Source organism: Lichenostomus cassidix, chromosome 9 (genome assembly GCF_008360975.1).
Source record: "Lichenostomus cassidix isolate B80296 chromosome 9, HeHo_3.0, whole genome shotgun sequence".
Lineage (NCBI taxonomy): Eukaryota > Metazoa > Chordata > Aves > Passeriformes > Meliphagidae > Lichenostomus > Lichenostomus cassidix.
In genome coordinates this window covers 3156234-3177813 of record NC_139490.1, presented here as the reverse complement: position 1 = coordinate 3177813, position 21580 = coordinate 3156234, and the positions used below count along the sequence as shown (strand labels likewise).

Below are 21580 nucleotides of genomic sequence, written 5' to 3'. Positions count from 1 at the left end.
GGTCAGGGTGAGTGAGGTGGTCACTGGTGTGGTCAGTAAGTGTAAGGTGGTCAATAAGGGTAAGGTGATCAATAAGTGTGGTCATTCAGGCTCTGTTTCCTCTCTGCTCTAGCTCCTGCCTTATTTCCAAGAACATGGTATTTCCTCACACATATCCTCAGCTGAGAATAAATTTAATCCTATGTTTTTACCCTTCCATTCCCAGACACAACAGTGGATTTTTATAATGATAATCTGTAGTACTGTGTCTGGATTAATTTCTAGACCACTAGCCTCACTCCTCAGAAAGCTTTCATGTTTTCTGTTCTTGTTCTCTCCATAGGAAAGATTCCTGTTCTCTGGACCAGTTTTCCATGCTTTACAGCACATGATAATCTGTTTTCTTGTTTCAGAGCTCTAGATACCACGTTGTCTGTGTGTAAACCACATCATCTCTCTCTCAATCTGTAAAAGCTCGTTGCTGTGTGTCCCTCCTGCTCCTGTGGTGTGTTTGTGAAGGGCTTTGTCACAGTGTCACAGTGTGCTCTGTTCCCAGTGCTGGGTGGATTCCACTGGCTGGATCTGCTTATCAAGCCCTGTGAGCATGGAAATGCTGCTCTGCTCCTCATAACTTCACAAATATTTCCTGAGGATGACCATCATGCTGACACCTTTTCACAGTGCTCCACTGCCTTTTCCTGTCACAGCTGTACAAAATCCTCTGAGCCAGAATGTGATACATTCAAAATCTTATGATTTAGTCCAGGCAATATTTTGATCAGCTGTTTAGACTGCCAGGCTGTGGCAGAGGTAAGGACAGCCCTAAGGGAGAGCCTGGCAACTTTCCAAGCTGGTGATTTCTCTTGCCTGGCTGCAGTACAGATGTTAAACAGAGCTGCTGTGACCTTTCTGCTGATCAGTCGTGGCACTGCAGAGCCCTGCAGGGCTGAGCACTCATTCCTCCTCCCTGAAACTGAACCAGCCTGGCCCTGCAGCAGCACCCAGCAGAGAATTTACTGACTCTCTCTGCAACCGGGCAATTCTCTTAATTGTCCTCATTTTCCAGGACTCTGTCATTCTTCCCCTGCACTGTTGGTGGCCCAGCTATTTGTGTGCTGGTTGAGAAAAAACCCCTAAAATGGAGCAGCAAATCAATCAAAGCCAAAGACAGGCACCTCTCAGTGAGAATTGCATTCAGACATCCTGCGGAGTTCTCACAAATCCCTTGTCAGCTTCCACAGCTTTTCCCTCCTGTGCTTTTGCTTTGGGGAACCTCTAGGAAGCAACAGGTCACCCCTAAAAAATGCCAGCAGTGAGTCAAAAAACTCCTTTGCTTTTCATCATTTACCTCCCCAGTGCTCTCTGGCCACAGCAAACACCAAGCAAGACCTTTTTAATTATTTTTTTTTCTAAGGGTTAAAACAATTGAGGTGGCTCAGTTTTTCCCATGTAAAAAACTCATCAAAGAGCACTTGGACATTGGTGGGGTTTTTATTCTGTTGTGTGATTTGTTTTCCTTTTCTTTGGATGTTCATCCCTGTGTCATTCCCCAGAGTGAACTTGGGATCTGAACTTGGATGTGTTTTAATTAAATGCAGCAGGAGTCAATAATTGTGAATTGTTGTCTACACAGAGTTCCTAGATGAGAAAATCACACAATATTTTTAATACACCAAACTCATGATACTCAGTATAACTTTATGTCTTATTTACATATCCATATCCATACTTACTTGAAGTCTGTGGTATCACAAATGCATTCAAAAATGTTGTATTTCTGATTCAATATCTCTTTGACCAGAAAAAAAAATAAAACTTCCATAAGCAGGATTTATTGTCTCTTTTAAGCAAGGTGGTAGCAGCACAGTTGTGATCCTACAAAAATACAGTGCTAGAGTATAGTACACATTTTGTAAAAAAAACTGACATCAGGGGGTGAACAATCCTCTGGCAGTTTTGGGATACCATCCAGCATTTTCAGGTTTGGCAAATTGGAGAAAACACTTCAAGAGAGAAAAAAAGAAAAATAGAAATTGAGATAAATAATCTTGGGAAATGTTGAGAACAAAACAGACACTGATAAAGAAATGGTGGATTCAAACATATCTAAAATAGAGTTGGGTTGCTGGAAATCTTGAGTTGTCATTTGTTGCAGAGTTTATCTGATAAAGGGCTAATTAAAAGCTCTCAGATTTCTCTCTGTTGCACCACTTTTATATCCTCAGACTCAAGAAAGCACTTCAAGAATCTGCCGTCCAACAATGAGAATGAACATAATACCAGAGTAATACCAAATAACACCAAAATTTAATGGCCTTACGAACTGTCAGTTTGAGAGCAGAAACACAATTAGGAGCTGCTAAAAAGTGTTCTTCTGCTTTGTTTCTCCTGGACCTTTTGATATGTAAATAAAATATGAAATCCATAATTTTAAATTGACTTTTTAACTTCCATGCTGATAATCTGCCTCCCTGCCTCTGGAAAGCAGCAGCATCACCATTCCACTACCAAAGGGATGCCCACCAAGCTGAAGGGAAAACACCCTGGAAACTCAGAAAGATTTCCATTAAACACTTTTTATAAACTTCTTCTTTGTTTTTCCCCCTCCTGGGAAGCGATGGGAAGAGATTTGTCCCATCTTAGACACACTGTGTAAAGTTTATCTTTAAAATATCAGCACATGGCTGTGTTTGTAGTGGGGAAAAACATCCAACCATGCAGATTTTCAAAGAGGGAGACTTAGAATAAATTATATCCTCCTGAATTTTCTTGGATTGTGATGTCTTGGATTAGAATTTCCATTTCCAGTGGCTGAGGCTGCTCTGTTAAATCTCCAGCCCACCCCAAAGCCTGAAACACAATTTCCACTGCTCAAGGCAGAGAAGCTTCCACAGCCCTGCCACAGGGACAGGAGGGAATCCAGAAAAATCAAATGAAGGGAACTTAATTTTCTCCTGCTTTTGCTCCCATCTTTCAAGACATCCTCCTGATTCCATCTCTGACATGTAATGCAATTTAGGCTCCTTGCAGAACCCACCAGGGATGCAATGAGACTGAAGAGAGTTTGAGTAATAGGTAGTTTCTATTAATAAAAGGGAATCTAATTTATCTGCCTTGCTCACTGTCTGTACACTTGATCCATGGGGTTAGATCAGTTCCAGAACTGCCAGTCATGCCATTAAAAAGCATCACAGGCAGTTTCTGAATATTTTGGGGCTTTTATCACATAATGGCTCACTAACCCATGCTCCTGGAGCATTTCAGAGAGTTGAAACCGTGGGAAAATAAAAAGCTTCTTTAGGAAGTATTTGAAATCCTGTTCCATTTCAACTTTCTGACAAACATTTTTTTGTGCATTTATCACTGTTGTTAGCCATGAGGGAGTCAGACTTACAGCTGTCTGTATCTTTCCTGGAACTCACAGGGATTCCTCTTGAGTATGAGGGATTCGAGTGGAGAGTGTCTGAAGTCTGATATCCCACTCAGGGTGGTGATGTTATTTTCAGCCAGAGATAAGTGCTGAATCTGAGGGATCTTTGGCAGCTGTTTGAAGGATGTAAAGTGGTTTTTATTTACATTTAGCTCTCTGCATCTGTAAAGTACAAAGTGTATGGCATCACTATCACATCTGGGACAGAATCCCCGCAGCAGGGATGGATTTTATACATTAGTTTTATATTTGTGCTATTTTTGCCTTCCCATGGACTGCATGATCAGATCCCTAATTTCTTTATATTATTCTCTAATTTCTTTATATTGTACAACAGATGCATCATTATTCCTGTCCTCAATACTACAACTCAGAATTGCAATAAACTGAGGGACTCTCAACGCAATATCCCCCCAAAAACAGAGCAGATTTGGCAATTCTCTTTGGAGAGTCTGCTCCAGCTATTACTTAAGTAAATAATAATTCTGGTTTTTATCACATTACATAAAAATAGAAACAGGACTTCTTTCTACCTTGGCAACCTTATGGCACTTAGGTCTGTCAAAGAATTGTCCACCAACCAAAGCTTTTCCACCCGAATTAATCTTCGGAGAATCCTTTTGAAGTTTTCCACCTGGTAAAGGTCACCCAGGTCCTGGAATGAAAGGTTCAGTTCCTGGGAAGGGAAAAATAAGAGAAATCACTTTTTTTCCCCTTGCTTTCTAATAGTTAAATAATTAAATATATAATTAGTCAGGAGTAGCTAAAATGAGAATATATTTTACGATGCTGGTCTTATAACAATTGGTGGTACCAAGTGCCAAATTCACCTCAGAATCATAGTGATGGACTCCATCATTCCTTGAAATTAAGGAAGAAAAGAAACCATCTCTCAAATCTGAATTTTAGTGTCCAGCCCCTCTGATGTGGGTGTGGGGAGGGAGCAGCACTAAGTGATTGTGGCTTTTTGCTTTGGCTTCCAAACTCATCTGGAACCAAAATGCTGTGCAGCAGCCAGAAATGAATATTCATAGAGTCCTCCCAGAATGGTTTGGGCTGGAAGGGACTTTAAACTCATCCCATTTCACCTCTGCCACAGCCAGGGACACTCTCCCTAGACCAGGTTTAAACCTATTCAATGCAGAGAGCAGCCAGCAGATGATTATTTGGCTTCTTTACAACTACAGAACAAAATGTTAATGAGAAAGTTTTACAGCACAGTTTTCCCAGTTCTCTTGCAGTCTCTTTTCCCATTTCTCTGTGTCAGTTACTTGTTTTCTTTTTTTCAAAGTGTGCTCTTCTTTTCTGAAAAACAGCTCTTCTTCTGAGGGCCCTGGTCAGAGAAAAAGATTTATAATAGTGGATGTGATATAGAACTGGCACTTAGTCACTAGCTGGAAGAATATATATGTATTGCTGGGAAGATTCTGTAATGAAGAAATATATATAATATTATAGGTGTGTAAGTTTCCAGGCTTCTGAGATATAAATTCATGTGAAGATTTTTCTACCATTTCCAGGCCCATAATTCAGCCAGCAATCCACAGTCATGGTGATTTTGTGCATGGCTGGGGAATGACAGATCTGCTACAGCTCAGAATCAAAGCCCTTCCTGAAGGGTTGATCATAAGGATCTGAGTTCTAAAATTCTTTTTATTCCTTCCCATGCCATGAGTTAGCCTTTCATTGGCCTGAGGAAGGAAAATGTTTGCAGCTTCCAGAGCAGTGACAAGAGCTGGGATCCACAGCCCCACTCCAACCTCATCTGGATTTACAATGACACACACTGGAGACTTCAAAGTCTTAATGAGATGTTGAGAGCTATGGACATCTTCAAATTCTTAATTAAAGCAAGCACAGGGTGGAAATTTTCCACTCTTTAGTCTCACACATGTTGGATTTTAAAATCCATCTTTCATTCTCCATTCTTGAGTGTGTCTGTAGACTAATGGAGCCAATTTAGCCTTAAAATATAAAATATGTGCCACTGTTTGCAGGACTGGATTTCCCTCTTGCTTTCTTGTTCAGCTCTTTGGCATATGGCTACTGCATCCTGAACATTTAAATGTTAATGAATTTTTGAGAGAAGTAATCAACACCACATTAATACCAAAATTTTTCAATTTGCAGTTCTGGCAGTTGTTTCTCCTTGTTGAAACGGCAAAGGATAATTTCCTAATGATTTAAAAATAACAATCATGGGATTAAAAAAAAATAGGAAACTATGGGATAAAACCCTGCCAATTTTCAAAAGAGTGGCAAACTCCATGATTTAAGCTCACAGCATTACAGGATGTACTGTTTGACTCAATAGAGTTAGGGCTGAAATGTCAAAGTGTCTTTTTGATCTTTACCTTCCCTCACTCGGGGACAGCGGAGCTGATTTCCTCGAACACTGTGTTCCTCTATGTCACACCAGCTGAGGTACTTGAAGGAGTCAGAAGGAAGCTAAAAAAAAGCCAAACAAAATAAAGATGTAAAAGAATCAGTAAAAGCTCTTGAGGTTTTGACATTGTATTTTCTTTTGTTCTTTTTTTTTTTTTTTTCCCTGGCCTTATTACAGCAGAAATCCCTCCAGTTAGAGCCATATCCAGGAGCTGGTAAATGCTGGGGGAATTCAGAGTCAAGTGGAGTTTGCCACAGCTCATCCTGGTTTATTCCAACAAAGTGGCTCAAATCTTGGAGAGATCCTTTCCAGGGCTCATTATCCCCCTGCCCATGGCATCAGTTTGGTGCCCAGAGCTCCAAGCTGAGGAAAATCCCTTTCCACAGCTGACCCCATAGAACAAAACCTCATTTATAATCTGCCCCAGTTTTGGAAGATAAAAGGAGGCAAACAAAATCCACTTCAAAGCTGAGGAAAGGATTTCTGCTTCAGCTCCCCTTTGTCAGTGTCTCTCTCCTATGAACCTTTAATCAGAGTGGTAAAAGCAACACTTACTGGGAAAGGCAGCCTGGAATCCCAGTCCAGCCTGAGGATTCCTCTGTTTTGGGACAAAACTGGTGGAATAGGGTTTGTGTCACTGAGGATGGAGCAGCAGGAGGAATAGGATTGAAAGAACTGCTGATTGCTTGTAGTCAGACCTGAGGAACTAGAGAGGAGATGGTAAGCCAGGGTAGATTCTGTCCAGACAAATGCAAATTGTATTGGTTTTGTTTTGTAATTAGAGAAAAGAATTACAGAAAATACAGAATAGCTCGGGGTAGGACTTGCCATCAGGAAGCAGCCACATCCTGAGGAAAATCCATGGGCAATGTCCTCACCTCTCACCTGAGCAGCATTTCCTTGCACACAGGAGGCTTTCACAGATGTGTCTAAACTTCAGAAAGAGGAATTTACTGGCAATTTGTTAGAAAAACTGAGTCCTGGAGAAAATTGAGAGCTGAACTTGTTCAGCAGCATGGTGTGTCCCCTTTTATCCAGAGCCCTGCTTTTATGGATCCAGGTTGGGTAAAAAGATACCTCAGATACTTTATTTTATTCCAATGTACATGTATTCTAATTCATTATTCTACTAATATTATATTATCACATTTATTTTAATCTCTTGAAAATGTTCTAGGAGATTCTCAGAGACCTGGAGAAAAGCTGAGTTTTGTTCAATAGTCTTCAAATCACAGAATCATTAGTGCTGGAAAAGACCTCCAAGATTATCAAGTCCAACCTTCAGCTTGAAGTTGTATGTTCTTGTGCTTTGTTAGTCCATTGCCTAAGAACACTTCCAAAAATCACATTTCATATACCCCAAACAGTGCAATTTCTCCAATTGTGCTTCAGAGGAACTGAAGAATTTGCAGACTGGCAGCTGCAATTTAGAAATTTACCACAGAATACTCGAAAACCATGATTTAATTTAGTCAGGGTGTGCATCCAGCGCTGTAATTTGACATTTACTGTACAGGCTTGGGGAGCTCTTGCCAGGGAGTATCAGCTGTCAGTCAGCATCTTAAAACAACTGCAGTCAGGAGCAGAAATACAGACTAAAAACACAACTTTAAAGTGGTTTGGAGAGGAGGGCAAAGAAACTCTCATCCTGAGAGTAACAGACAGGTGAAATAGAACTTGGTTAAAATGTGCAATTACAGATTATTGGCAAATCCTCACGAAGAGACGTGTCCTGGTGACCTCACTGCAACTGTGCAGGAGCAGCTCTGACAAGCAGCTCTCCTCCCTTCGTGCTTTATGGTGAGGCTTTAATGGGATCAGACCAGCCCCACTGAACTGCAGGTGACTTCAGGAAGCTGTGAGAGCTCAGCATTTTGGAAAATAGCAGCTATTTACTGAGCCACTTTTGAGGTGACCTCGAGGCAAACAGCCCCTCTTGGTGTGAGTGTGTTACAGAGCAGCAGGAGTTCACACACTGCAGCTCTGGGAAAAGAGGATTTACATCAGGTCAGTAGTAATAAAACCCCAGAAAATATAAAAGAGCTGGGAATTCTTGTTTAGCACTATCTCGGTGTTTTTTCTGCTTCTACTTTGTTGTATGTGAAATGAGGTCAGACCAATGAGATATGCAGAAATTCTTTTATGTTTAAGAAAAAGACCTGTTATTCTCCTCAGTTTGGAAGTGATCTTTTAGGAGGTATTCAAATGATTATTTATAACTGCAAGACTTTTCAAAACCTACCTTCCTCTCAGCTAGATACTACCTCCTCTGCTGAGACAGGAATATACCCTCCCAGTCCCTGGAAATGTGGGATAAAACATTTTAGCTGAACCATGTAACATGAGAGCTATTCTGATCTCCTGGCAGAAAACCCACTCACAACATTCTGTGTGGCAAATCAAACATAAAGTTCCAGCAAAAACATGTGATGGATACGACTTCCCCAGTCAGGTGGGTAGTGAGATTTCCATGGGAAAGAGTGACAGAAAGAAACATCTTTCATCCCAAAACTGCCTGAGTTTAATCAGCACCAGCTGGACCCCAGCGTTTTGTCACAGAAGATTTTTCTGGAGGAGCAAGTGCCACACAGCTTTTCTCTCCCTTGCTTTGTTTACCTTCCTATTTTGCTGCGAAATTGATGCAAAAGGACTGGCAGTGGACGAGGCAGGATGCAATTCCAAGCAATTACAGATCGCACAATACATGAAAGGAACAAAATTTCCTGCCTTGATTGTGAGGCCCTTCGGCTGGATATGAATCTCCAATGACACCTCTGGGAGCAGCACACTAGATTATGTCAAGCATTAAGGGAAAAAAAAAAATGAGATTCATGATGTCTGTCCAGGCTGAGTCATTTCCTCTCACTTCGCCTGCAGTGAGAAATTGGTGGTTTCCATAAATCACAGACCTAAATTCTTATGAGAGAAGAATTAATTTCACTAATGGAAACCCTCTGTGGCAATTGCATTCCTCCATTCTCCCTCTTTTTGGGGGCTGTGGGGGAGTATTTATGATGTCTTTTAGGCAGAGGTACTTGACTATATTTTAAGCAACCTGTAATAGAGGTTTGGAAACTTCATGTGGCAATGGGGGAAAAAAAAATCTTGTGTGTGACCAGCTTCTAATTTCTGAGGCTGGTCCTCAGTCCAGCTCCTCTCATGGCTACAGCTTTGCCACTGACACCAAATCCAGGTACAAAAATCTTTTTCATCTCAACAATTTAAAAAAAAACCCAAAACATAAAATTGTACTAAAAAATTCTTTGCAGGCACCTTGAAGTCTGGAGGGCTCCTTGTGAGCTGACAAGAGGGAGCACAGACAGTGGGGGAGCTGGAAGCACTCATGGCTAACCCCCTGTATTTTATGTGTTCTCCTCAGTGGAAGTCCCAGCGAGGACTTCAGTGTCTGAAGTGTTTTGCAAACTGTCAGCAAGGAGAACAGAACAGCTCCTGCATTTTTCAGAACATGACTGAGGAGACAACAGGCCATACCTTGGAAAATCATGCTCTGCTGAGCTGCCTGATCAAAATCCCACTTTACCAGGATGTCAGTGTCACTCCTGTCCCTGTGAAATGCTTCTCCTCTTGCTGACACCTTGGCCAGATTTCCACAGAGCCCAGAATGCTCTGAGTTTCCTGACTGCAGTGCAAGTACTTTTGAGTCCAGCCGACTTTAAGGAAACATTAAAAGCCCACAAAAGACTTTGAAGAGCTGAAGCTGAGCTGCTTCTGAAACTACACCAGTGAAAGATATTGAGTGAGAAAATGAGTGAAAAATCCCTCCTGTGTATATTTTAGATATTTGGCTGTTAAGAAAGGGCTGCCAGTCAAAAGACTCCTTTCTCCTGATAAAACAGCAGCCTTGACAAACAAATATCTGAGCTTTCCCAGCACAGGTTCAGCTCTGCTGCATGGAAAATGAGAAGCTCAGTTGAAGAGGAGTGAAGATAAAAGAGGTTATAAGCAAACTCTTGCATCTGGGATTTGAAAAGCTTTTGTCCCAGTGTTTTGAGCAGTTTTGGGGTCTGGCTTAGCTTCCCACCATCTTATTCCCAGCTGCTCTTCAGGAATGAGCATCCTTGAGCAGGCTTAGCTTTCACTGAACCACGGCTGCTTTTCCTGCAGACCTGACATGCCCTGGATAAAAGGTTTGGGAACAAATCATAGGGCTATTTATACTAACTCTGCACATATCCAGAGTCAGAATTCCTATGCTTCATCCCACTAAATCCCAGCCCATATCTGATGGAAACCCCTGCTCCCATTGTGGTTGATCTCAGGGAAGTCTAGTCAGGTTCTTATTTAACAGCAAAGTGCTCCAAGTTTGTTCAGTCCTGCTACTATGGAAGTGAAAAACATGCATCATTCTAAAGGAATTAAATCAAATGTGTTTTAAGATCATCTTTTAAAAATAGAAGAAAAAATCCAAACTGAAGAAACTAAGAATAAAGCAATAAATCTTCCCAAAGCAAAGAGTTCTTATCACTAGGTCAGGGCTGCTGATTTTGCACAGGCTCTAAGAGAGCTGGGTCTGGATCTGCCCAAGCCACTTGCACATAAAAGTGCTCCCAGGATACAAACACCCAATTATTTATGTTGTCCCAGTCAATGGCAAATGCCAAAGCCATCCACATAAATTAACTGCAGGGTTAACTAACAAGCACAATTTGTGAAAGTATTTAAAAGATGGCAGAATTCAGAATTCAGGCTGTGCTTCATTTCAAATGTACACAATTTAATGCTCCAGAGCAGCTTTGCTTGTATGCAAACATTTATTAAGAGAACTCTCTGAACTTAGGATAGTAGAAGATATGGACGTAGTGTTTGCATGCTCTATTACCTTTCAATTATTCTTATAGGAGTTTTATGAGAAATTATGCAACATTTTGAAGCAGTTCTTTTGAGCATAATTTAGTGACAAACACACCTGTAAGTTATGGCTACAACACATCCTTGCTGATAGCTGTAGCATCAATTATCTCGCTTTATGCTTCATAAAATTGCCCCCCCAAAGACATAATTAACTTAATTAGGTCCTATCAACATAATGACACATTCCTAGCATATTAACCAACATTTTCCTCACGGATCCATCCTGTGACAATACCAACCCCACACCTCAATCCGTGTGCCATTCCCACATTTCCACACCAAACTCCATTTTTGTTGGGACAGCTTTTGTCTTTCAGCGACCAGGCGATGCCAACCAGGAAAAACAAACCCTGTTGGAATTCCTGCTTTCTCTGCTCAGCAATCTCCGTCAGCAACACCAGGCTGGTACATTTGAAAAAGACACTCAATCCTGTAACTCTATCTTTGTTGTCAAAGCATGTCAAGGCAGCTGTGCAATGACTACATCTCCGTGTCTCCTTTCACCCTCCTACCTTTCAGACATGTCTCGCTGCTGCACAAAATCCTCACATCTTGCACTGGGCTATTTGTCTACGGGCAGAGCTTATCTTCCCATCTCTGCCCCTGCACAAGGAGGGAGTTCCACGGCCTCTGGAGAGAGGGGGAACCTGCAGGGATCCTGGCCGGGGCTGGATGGATTCTCTGTCTCCAGGGAAACACTGTCACCTCGCAACGCAGTCACGTTAGGAGCTATTGTTACAGACCTCTTAAGCACATCAAACAAATTCCCGGGCTGATGGAGCTGGTATCAGTGAGCTGGCTTTCCAGAAGGTGCCTAAAGATGGGTTGGTGATACCTGTAGTGAGATATGTGATCATCCGGCTGAATCTCTGGTCTGCTCGCGCCGGCGGCTTCGTTTTCACCAATTGCTTTCACAGTTTTGCCCACTTGAAATTCATGTTTTCCTTGCCTAAAAGATCTCCTGCTTCATTAACGGCTTGTAAAATGCCTTATTAACTTATCCAAGCAGTTTGGATGAAAAGAACACACTTAAAGAGGCTCATCTTTTGTGTCACGTTCAGGAAAGTTCTTCACGCGCTCCTCTTCGCTCTGTTGAGCGTTCTTGACTCATTTGAACGTGCTCAGCCATTTTAGGAAAACCTTCCAGCTTCCTTCTTCAGGTTTGCAGCTGGGAATGAAAACAAGAGACTCTTCCCTTGCTGGGAACCAAGAGGTCAGGTTTGTGTCTGTTTTTATATCACATTTTTCTTAAAGCGTTGAAGCTGCAGGTTCTGAGAATCAGCCCAGTGAATTATTCCCTTCAAAATGCGTTTGACTGATGTTTGTTTGGTTCAGCCAGATGAAGTGCAGATGCTGGCAGGGCTACAGGATGGGATTGCAGCTGCCCAGGATGGTTATGGGCACTGGGCAGTCCCTGCTGAAGTTCACAGGTGGTTTTTAAACCCCAGCAGGAGCCATGGGAGCCAGGTTTAGTGGAAGGTTATAGCAGAGCAGTAAATCGTGCCCTATTGATCTGCATCACACCACAGGCACAGCTCCTTCCTCACTTGAGCTCCTGGGCTCTGTTCTGAAAGAAGAGGGGATAAATAGATGAAAATCAATGTGGAAAAAGTACGAAATCCCCTCTGCCCGGGGATATTCAATTGGAAATGTCATACAGTCAAAACCTCTGTGCTTCAGACTTCTGCCTTTCAGCTTCTTCACAGAAAAATTACTCCTTATCCTCCTTTTCCTTCATATTTCTCTTTTCTCTTTTTTTTTTTTGGTCGTTACAAAGGCTGATCATTGTAAGATCTTTCTGCACAGAAAGGCCTGTGCTTTCCCCAACGGTGTCTGAAGCCTCCAAAACCTCCTCTTAGACATTCTGCTGGCAAATTTCTCTGTGTCAGTAAAGTAGAGGGGAATAATGGTTATTAGAGAATTTCAGCTCGGTGCAAAAGGCATTTTGCGGTTCCAAATGTTGAATTGACAGATCGTTATGTGAAATTTAACAAAGTAGTCATCCCACACAGGTTTCATTAAAACTTTATGTGGTAAGAACTGAGTTTATTACAGGGTGGGCGAGGATGGGGTATTGAGAGATTCATCAGGTCACTTGAGCGTATCATTTCTCTGGCTGCTAAGAATAAAGAAATTAATATCTAAATCAAACAAGATTGTAATTTGGGGCCTTTCTACTTGCCATTTTTTCCTCTGTCTATAAAATGAAAGGTATTGGTCCCCATCACAGCCTAATGGGCTTCAGATCTTTTATGGCGAATGCATTCCTCATAAAGCCCATGAAAAATTATCTCTGTGCTATTTCAGAGGAACGACATATTTTACATGGTGTCACCCTTTCCATTATAAACACTATTTGTCAGATCTTTACAACCTGCCCATAAAAATGTGCTTCTGACAAGAAATTCAGCAGTATGTCCCAGCTCTGCAGGAAAGAAATTAGTTTTTCCCACTTTAATCCAGTTTTGACCAGCAATTTTGTCTTTGAATTGGGTAAATACAGGGTGGGCATCAGTCTCAACCCTGTGTCTCTCACATCGACATTTGACCCATGGGATGCTTCCCTGAATGTCCTACAAGTCCATGAGATATGAAATATGAAATATGCAGGAACTGGTCAGAATCCAGCTCATTCTAAGGTCTGATTAATGACAGAAACAATCCCAATTATTCTCACTGCTGAAGGCCACGAGAGGCTGTGTTGTTCTGGGCACCACAGCAAGGCAGGAAAACAGAGTTTGCTCCAGAGAGTTCGTGCTTTAATTGAACAGAGCAGCCAGACAAAGAGTAGGAAGAAAGGAAATAATATTATCCCTCCTCCTTTTATACAGAAATAACTGAGATGCTCAGACCATGAAATGCTGGCACTGTGGTGGCAGCCAGCAGAAATCCTGTTCCTGTCACCAGGGTCAGCATTCACACAGGATTCACAGCCACTGGCTTCGTTAAAAGCAGACTGGATGAGCAGTCTGCCTGCAAAGCCTGCATTTACTGCCTGAGTTTCTGACCTGACATTTTGTTACTCGTTGTTAAAGAATGCTTAAAGGACATTTCTCTATCGTGACGTTTTTCTGATGTAGGGATAAATCAGTTTGTTGAAGTGATTTTATGTTCTTTATGTAAAATCTTTTTTTATTTTTTAGTGTTAACTTGATGCCTATCAGTGATATCAAACTGATTAGGTACATGCCACCAGTGAAATCAGATCTAAAAACATAGCAACACTTTAGCACCAGCAGAAAGTTAACTTCTACATTGATCTTACCTGGTTTGACCATATCCAGGGATCCAAGGTGGATGAGTCAGTGAGAAGGAGAGAATTTCTTGGAATATTTCAGTGGCAAGGTCAGCATGGCCCTGGAAAAGGAACACACTTTGAATGCACAAATGCTCATCTGTGCCTGGGCAGATAAGCAGGCACACTCACAAAAACTCACATAAACTGGTTATTTTGCTGAGTTACCCAGGCAACACATTTCCTTTTGTCCTGCCCATTCAGGATTCCAGGAAAGCATTCGACTCCCACTGGTAGGGCTTGGAGAGCATTCCCAGGGAAAAGCCAAGGACAACAGAACAAAGTCTCGGGCAGGAGGAGAGCAGAGTTAGTGAAACATTTCTGCAGGGTCACCAGACAAAGAGGAATCAACAAGCAGCTGCATAAATAATTGAAGTGAAAACTATATATGTCTGCTTTTCTAAGGTGCTACAAACCCATGGGTTCCAAGAGGGTTGGAGGGGCTGTAACCAAGCAACAAGGACTGAAATTTGGTTCTCTCTGCTGGAAAGACAATGAATGGGCTTTCAACTCATAATGACAATGTCTGGCACTGAAGATTGAGCCTTTCCTTGATTTAATAGTCTTGGGATGAAGCTATAAGAAAAGATGTTTATGGGATGAAGAATGGCATTTTTATTTGGTTTAGGAGAGGCCTGTTCCAGCATCAAATCTGTCTTTTCTAACAGAATGAAGGTCAACAATTTCTGGATGAGTTAGACTTTTTCTGACGCCGAGGAAAGACCACAAATAAGCAACATTTCAAGATTTTTTTTCTCAGAACTTTCTTTTCAAAAGAAATAATGGACATAACTCACTGTCTCTTCATTGGTCTGTGTGAGAGAGAAAACATAATTGTATCCCAAGTGGAGCTGGTGGCACACAACACTCCTGATTGATGGGCAATAATGATTTTCCCCATTATAAACCTCCCAGATTTGAGGTAAATTTTCCCTTTTACCTTCAAACATGGCTTTTCTATTGCATGAAGTCATTGCATCCCCAACCCACAGATGCACATAAGATCATGATTAGCCTTGCAGCCCTCAGGATTAAAGCCACTGAGTTCAGCTGGAGGAGAACCAACCTTGTGTGTGAATGTGGAAAAACCCCAAAGGTCCCTGCCAGATCTCTCTCAAGAGGCTGAACCCTCAACCAGGTCATGCTTTGGAGCTCCCTGAAGCTCAGTGACAAATTGCCATCCATTTTAATGAGCTTCCTGTCACTCTCCACTTCTCCAGCTGCCATTCCTGTCTAATCCTCAACATTTAAAAACATCTTATCCAAAGCTGCCAAAACAAACAAATCAGGCATTTGATGGAACCACCCAGAGATGAAACCTCCAGTGGGAGGTCAGTCTCATTTCCTCCATCCACATCTTTATTATGAATCTCATGTTTCATCTTTTCACCAGTTAATTGTTAATCATTCCCAGTGGAATACAAGATTCATTAAGCACTTCCTAATTTATCAAACATGACTCTCATCAGGTAATTTTAATCATATGAAAATCATTCTAAATTCATTTTGATAGACAATTTCCTGTTGCAGCCTAGTAAGCCTCCTCCTCCCCTGTGTCACTGGAAGCAGCATCTCTGCTTATTCTCCTCTCTAACTTCCAGCATTGCCATTACACCTCCATCATTTTTTTTGGTATTTATTTATGAAACTGCTGCCAGCTGCTAAAGAGTTATGTTTCCATTTTTTTTCTCTTTTTTTTGGTGGCGAATTGATTACCTGAAATATATTGAAAAAAATTGGTTCATTTCATCCATCAAACCGTTGCCTTCCTGAAAATCAGATCTTGCAAATACGGGAATACTTGGGAGTCATCAGAGCACTTCTTTATTAAAGTGGCTTTGCTAGGTTGTCACATATGAGCTATTTGAGACAAATAGGCATAATCTCCTTAAGTATGGGATGGGGAAATAATTGTGCTGTTGGGCCAAGGTGGTGAAAAGCTACCCAGCTCTACATAAGCTAAGAAAGGAGAGAAAGGACAGGAAAACGTGGAAAAACAATGCAGGTGAATGACAAACATAATTCAGTTGTTTAAAACTCAGAGCTGCCTGTCCCCATTCCAGTCAAAGAAGGAACTGAGAACTCTGAACGTGTATTTACAGGCAGAGCTTGTTCCTGACATCTCCCATTTTTTTATCCCTATTCTTTCCCCGAGTCTTATTGCCAAAAAAAATTAAGTTCAAATGAATGCCTTGTTATTCACTGTCTGCAAGGATAATAAAGATGTTCTCTAGCTGAAAGCAGAAAGCAGGGCCCCCTGTGATCATGGGGAAAAGAAGAGAGGAGCATTATGAGAAGAATCAACTGTTTTTATTAAAGGTGTTGTGTTCGTGCAGCTTTTGTCAGGAAATCCAAATAATTTGCTCCCACTTGCTTTCATTTGGAGAAAATGGCAGCCTTGTGTTACATAAAAAAGGAATGAGCCTTGTTTCTCTCTCCAGTGCTTCTTTTATAGGCAGCAGACAGACACTCTGTAGCTGTCCACAATTCCTGCATTTAAAGTTAGGAGCTGGCACGGCCTGCCAAAAGAAATTAAATGTAATGAAAATGTGTTTCTGTTAAAGTCAGAGACTGCATTTGCTGTATCACATCTCGGTGTCCTGAGGGCTACAGCACATTCTGCTCCCAGCATGTTGGGCTACTGAACCATCCCTGGACTGATTTGCCATCACTTTGTCCCACAGCTGAGCAGTTGTACTTCCCAAGCAGGGGATTTCTCAGCAACAAGCATTTTACATTCACAGGGCACAGCTCTAAAAAGCTATTTTAAATCAGGTCTGCTGACTCCAGTAGGGAAGGCATTCTGGACTCAGATCTATCCAAAAGACAACAGGACCTCAAAGCATCTTCCTCTGAATGATTTCCCTTGCCCTTCCTCTCCACACCACTGGCTTTCCACAGGAGTTCTGGCCCTGCAGGACCCCAGAGCTGCTGCTGGGAGTTCCCAGAGCCCTGTTTGCAGTCCCTGAGAAGGGCAGAGCTCCATCCATATGCATCAGCCTTTCCTGCCAAGGGCTCCGTTTCAATCAGAGCCCACTGGAGGCAAACCACGGCTGGAAGTGGAATGACTTCATCCAGTGCCTCGCTCTGCTTTAGCTCTTTCCAGCCAAAATCCCCTCTGCAGCCAAATCTCTCTTTTTCAGAGGTTCATTCCCCACCTCACTTTTTTGCTTTAACAGAGATGAGGTGATAGGAGAAGCAGCTTTTCTTGAAGGGAAAATAAAAAAGGATTAAACCCCATAGACTTCAGTTCCATCCCGTTCTTTGGACTTCAAAGAGGCTCTAAGCCCACTGCTGGCCTAAAGGGGCCATGAAGATGCTGTGAAACTACTTTAGGTCAATTATTCTCCAGTCACAGGGCCTGCCAGGTCACTGAACCAGTCTCAACCATTAACTACACCATCTTTCAGCTGCTTCACTTTGCTGCCAGCCCCACGCTGTATTCCCAGGTGGGAAATTAGAATTTTCTTTTTGCCTTGCACTGGGGGAAGAAGAGAGCCCTGTTTTCATTTAATAAATGACAGATTGACCAGGTGCTCTTGTCTTGATTAAGGCAGTTCAATATTTCTGCTGATACCTGTACTTTAAAGTCTCCTTTCAGACCTCATATTTTTTGCAGTTGAGTTGTGAAAGATCAGCAGCTGAGCTTCAGTCGTGTTCCTCCTCATTTTTCATGCTGCCTTCACTGTTTTTGGAGAGCTGCTGAATACAAAATGAAGCTGCAAGAGTGTGTTTGCTCTACAGCCAGCAAGGCATGAAGCCCTTTTTTTCTCCAGCTGTGGAGTAGAGCCAGAGCATTGCTAACAGTGTCGCTGGAGATGTGACTCAAAGGGTGACATTTCGTACTCCGTCGTGTGACACCAGATGATTAATGCTCACAGCAAAACAGGGGCTGGTTTAAATAAACAAAATTAAATATATTTCTGTGATTATGGGAATCGTGTTACATCTCTGAGGGAGCATCAGCTGCTGCTCCCAAATGCTGCAGATCTGTCAGCTTGTTTTGAAACGCTCTGCTTGTTCGCTGGATTTTCCTGCTGCATAAATCCATTGGCACTTTGGCCCCAGCAGGCCAGCAGTGATTTGGGCAGCAGTTTGGGCCACAGCCTGTTGCTGCACATCAGCCCTAATCTTGTTTTACAGTCGGCAGTTTGCAGCATCATCTTGTTCCCATTTTCAGCATTAGAGAGACATCAGGGGATGTCAGAGAGCAGGACCTTAGCCCTGAGCCAAAGCAGTGGGATTGTCCCTCTGCTGCCCCAGGGCATCAGAGCTGCTGTCCCTGCTGGCTCCCCAGAGGGTCACCCTCACTGTTGGCTCTGGAATGGCTCCCTTGGGATGCAGACAAGTGTTCTGAGCCCTGGCACTGCCCCAGCTGCACCCTGCAGCAAAACCTCACATCCACAGCCTTCCCTCTGCAGCTGCCTCTCCACGGGGAGGAAAGGCAGCATGGAAACCCCTGGATTGCACCAAACTCCAGCCAGGGATTGCAGGGGCTGTGGGAGGACAGGAGGGGAAACATCCTTGCAGCAGAGGCTGAGCCACCTCCCTTCAGATCTCAGATGGGACCAGCTGGGAAAAGAGCATTTCCCATTGTCCCTTGGTACCAAACTTTGAACCTGCAAAGGTGCTGGTTAAGTTCTGAGATTGAGAACAGGAATATATACTGATTTTATCTGCTCTGCCAGCTGTTTTGGGTAGAAGTGAGTCTTAGCTGCTGTGCCTGTGCAGGTTTAGATAGTGTCACAGCAGCTGAAGCCACCACTGCCATGACACACAGAAGCACAGTGCTGTCACAGATACCCCTTGGTTTATCAGATGGTGTCTTCAGATGTCTGTGCTGAATGTGAACACACTTGCAAAATTAATACTCCCAAGCTCTAGTAAAAAAAAAAAAAAGAAAGAAAAGAAGAAAAGACTTAGTACAGAAACCCTAAAAAATAAGCCAAGCTTTGCAGCACTGAAGGAGATAGAAATGTAAAACATCCTTTCCACTTGAAAACCTTTCTCTGTGGAGTCATCAGGATGCATTTCCTAGGAAAACAGCAAAGACATTGATCTGCCTTGTTCTTGAATGCTGCTCAGATCATCATGCTTACCATGAAGGGTGGAAAACAGGCTGCCAGCTGGTTAATGGTCCTTCTGAAAAATAGCCTTCTGTGTCGCTTTTTGGAAGTCACTTGTCATGGAACTATCAAACTATAATCTCTGCACTCTTGTCATCCATAGGAAGAAGCATATTTTAGGTAAGTGTTATCAAGGCTAAGAGAGCCTGAATTAACTTGTGTTCGAGATACTTAGCGCAGTGACAATAAATCCACTAGAAAGTTGTTCTATCTGGAAAATACAAAGTAATAGAAAAGCAGCCTCTCAGCAGAGCTCTGCCAGCTCCTGCCATGGGGGTTGTGGCTCCTGTTGAGGGCTCTGGGTGTTGCCAGAGGCTGGGGAGCTTTGCCATTGCCCATGGTGTGCAACACTGATAGCCCTTTATTTCCCCAGGGTGCTCTGCCTTCATCTGTCTGCTCCTGTTAACTGTGAATTCCCTGTGCAATGGTTGCAGGCAGAGGAATATGCTGCCATCAGTTTCAAGAGGCCAGAATTCATCATTTATCTCGGGGCACTGAAAGACAGGAACCCAGCCAAGGTAGTGACTGAGGAAGGGAGGGGGGAAAACAACCTTTTTATTAATTTTTATTCCCTTACAGGCATCCTGCACCACATCCTCCAGCCTCTAAAGCAAGAGGCACAGAGTGACTTCATTATTTTGTACTGCATTATCTCATGGCTTCGTGCAGTAATAGGTTGGGTTTTGCTTACTTTTAATAGCAAAACAATAACAGGATTTGTGATTCCCGTAATACATCCACATTTAATGAGTGCATGTGCACACAGACAAAAAGCAATATTCTAAATTCTACATCTTGCACGCTTGTAGTCTTCACTTTTTTTTTGCTGTAGGAACACTGTGATTAGAAGACCATTTCATATTTTCAGGTAAGTGGCCTACAGTAATTTTTGCAAATTGGGCAAAAATTGAATTCTTTGTAATCACAAAAAATCCCAGTTCCCACCCAATTGTTTGAACTCAGGCATCAGGGCATAGTCTGAGAGAAACCTGCAGAGTCCAAAACTGCCTGGCAGTCATGGCAACCTTTTCATGATGGACTACAAAGGGATTTGGAACAGGCTGCAGATGACAATGTCGCTTTCTCTGGTGATGCTCTGTGCTCTGAGCTCTTTGGACATTACATGACTCTGTGCCTGATTTAAGCATTTCAGGCTAGGGAACTCGACATTCCCTAAGTTCTGTTCAGAGCTAACTGTGTTTCTCCCTCAGGATGTACCTGGATGTGCTCATCAGAGCTGCTGACATCCCTGGCTCCTGTGAGGCTGTTTCATTCCTGCCTCCAAGCTCTCTGTCCCACACGAGTGATGATTCAAAAGCTCAGTAATCCAGAGCTCACCAGCTCAGAACACTTTGTTCCATAGCTGTGTACACATTAAAGATGGAATGGCACTGGAAAATAAATGAATTAAAATCACTGCAGTCAGCCTGTTCACCTCACTCCCCATGACACTGCAGCAGTAAGAGTGGCTCTGAAATACTGGGATGATTCACAAATGATTTCTGATCAAAAAATCTGAAGTGAACTTACAAACTGGAGCACAATGATTCTCTTTTTGTACAGACCAAGGTAAAAATCCTGTGAAGGGAAAATCGATGGAGACAGATGTAAAACAGCAGCAGAACTGGCCTCTTCCCTCCCTGGATTTAGCTGAGGGCTTTAACAGAATCACAGAGTCACAGAATGGTTTGGGTTGGAAGAGACCTTGAAGCTCAACTCGTTCCAAGTCCCCTGCCAAAAGCAGCTCAGCTGATGAAGACATTGCCTTGCTTTGGAGCTGGCAGGAGAGCTTTACACAGTCCTGCTCCTGGAAAATGACAGACTGTCACTACACACTGGGAATTCCAAGCTGCAGCCTGACCCAAGGAGAACATTTCCAAAGAATTTTGAGACCAGTATTTGTCTTGTTATAAACTTCAGAAATGTTATTAATTCCTTTGTCAAGCTTTGCTGACTTTTTGGCTGTTGCCTTTAGAAACGTGTATTTACAGAATAAATTGACAATGACAAAAGTCCCAAATAAACAGGCTTTTTGTGTCACCCTGTTGGTGACCAGTGGGATTTGGCATCACCCAGAGCATGATCCTTACAGATCTCAGGGCAAGAGGGACTTCCTGATTACTTTGATTTCTTACCATGTTTCAACATATTTCATTCACTCTGCTCAGGCACTATCACTGCTATCTTATCCTGCAAGGATCCCAGCTTGGGTTTAAAACATGACTTTTCACAAATACCTGTAAATAGAGTAAAAAACTATGACTGGGTTCAAACTCTTTTGGCAGCATTAGAACACTTGAAGGAATGGTTGAAGCTCATCTTTTTCCATGGGCAATTCCAAACCCTTAATGAAAACATTAAAGACATGATTTAGACAAAATCCAGATTTCCTCTGTATCTTTTCCCTTCCTTACTTAAAAGTACTCCAACACAAATACAGTCATTTTTCTGTAGGAATTTTCCCTCACTTTGTCCAAAAGATCACTCTTCCA

General features: G+C 42.4%; 1 protein-coding gene and 1 long non-coding RNA gene across 3 annotated transcripts; one reads left to right on the top strand and one right to left on the bottom strand.

Annotated features, from left to right (window-relative positions):
* Positions 1-1795: 1795 nt before the first annotated feature.
* On the bottom strand, positions 1796-11321 carry LOC146433074 (uncharacterized). Of its 2 annotated transcripts, none has more exons than XM_085068971.1 (7): positions 11180-11321; positions 6351-6501; positions 5764-5857; positions 4624-4742; positions 3943-4085; positions 3374-3571; positions 1796-1982 (listed from the first exon to the last, which is right to left on the bottom strand). In XM_085068971.1, exons 1-7 carry the CDS (start codon positions 11188-11190, stop codon positions 1871-1873), a joined length of 828 nt encoding a protein of 275 aa, XP_084925097.1. In that variant the 5' UTR covers positions 11191-11321; the 3' UTR covers positions 1796-1870. The 2 variants fall into 2 exon arrangements, with proteins under 2 accessions (XP_084925097.1, XP_084925098.1); XM_085068972.1 differs by having other exon boundaries at positions 4681-4742.
* A 443-nt stretch (positions 11322-11764) lies between these two features.
* Positions 11765-21375, top strand: LOC146433073 (uncharacterized). The gene is made up of 3 exons (XR_014853982.1): positions 11765-11885; positions 19462-19606; positions 20300-21375. It is a non-coding gene; the product is annotated as an uncharacterized LOC146433073 (long non-coding RNA).
* The last annotated feature ends 205 nt before the right edge of the window (positions 21376-21580 follow it).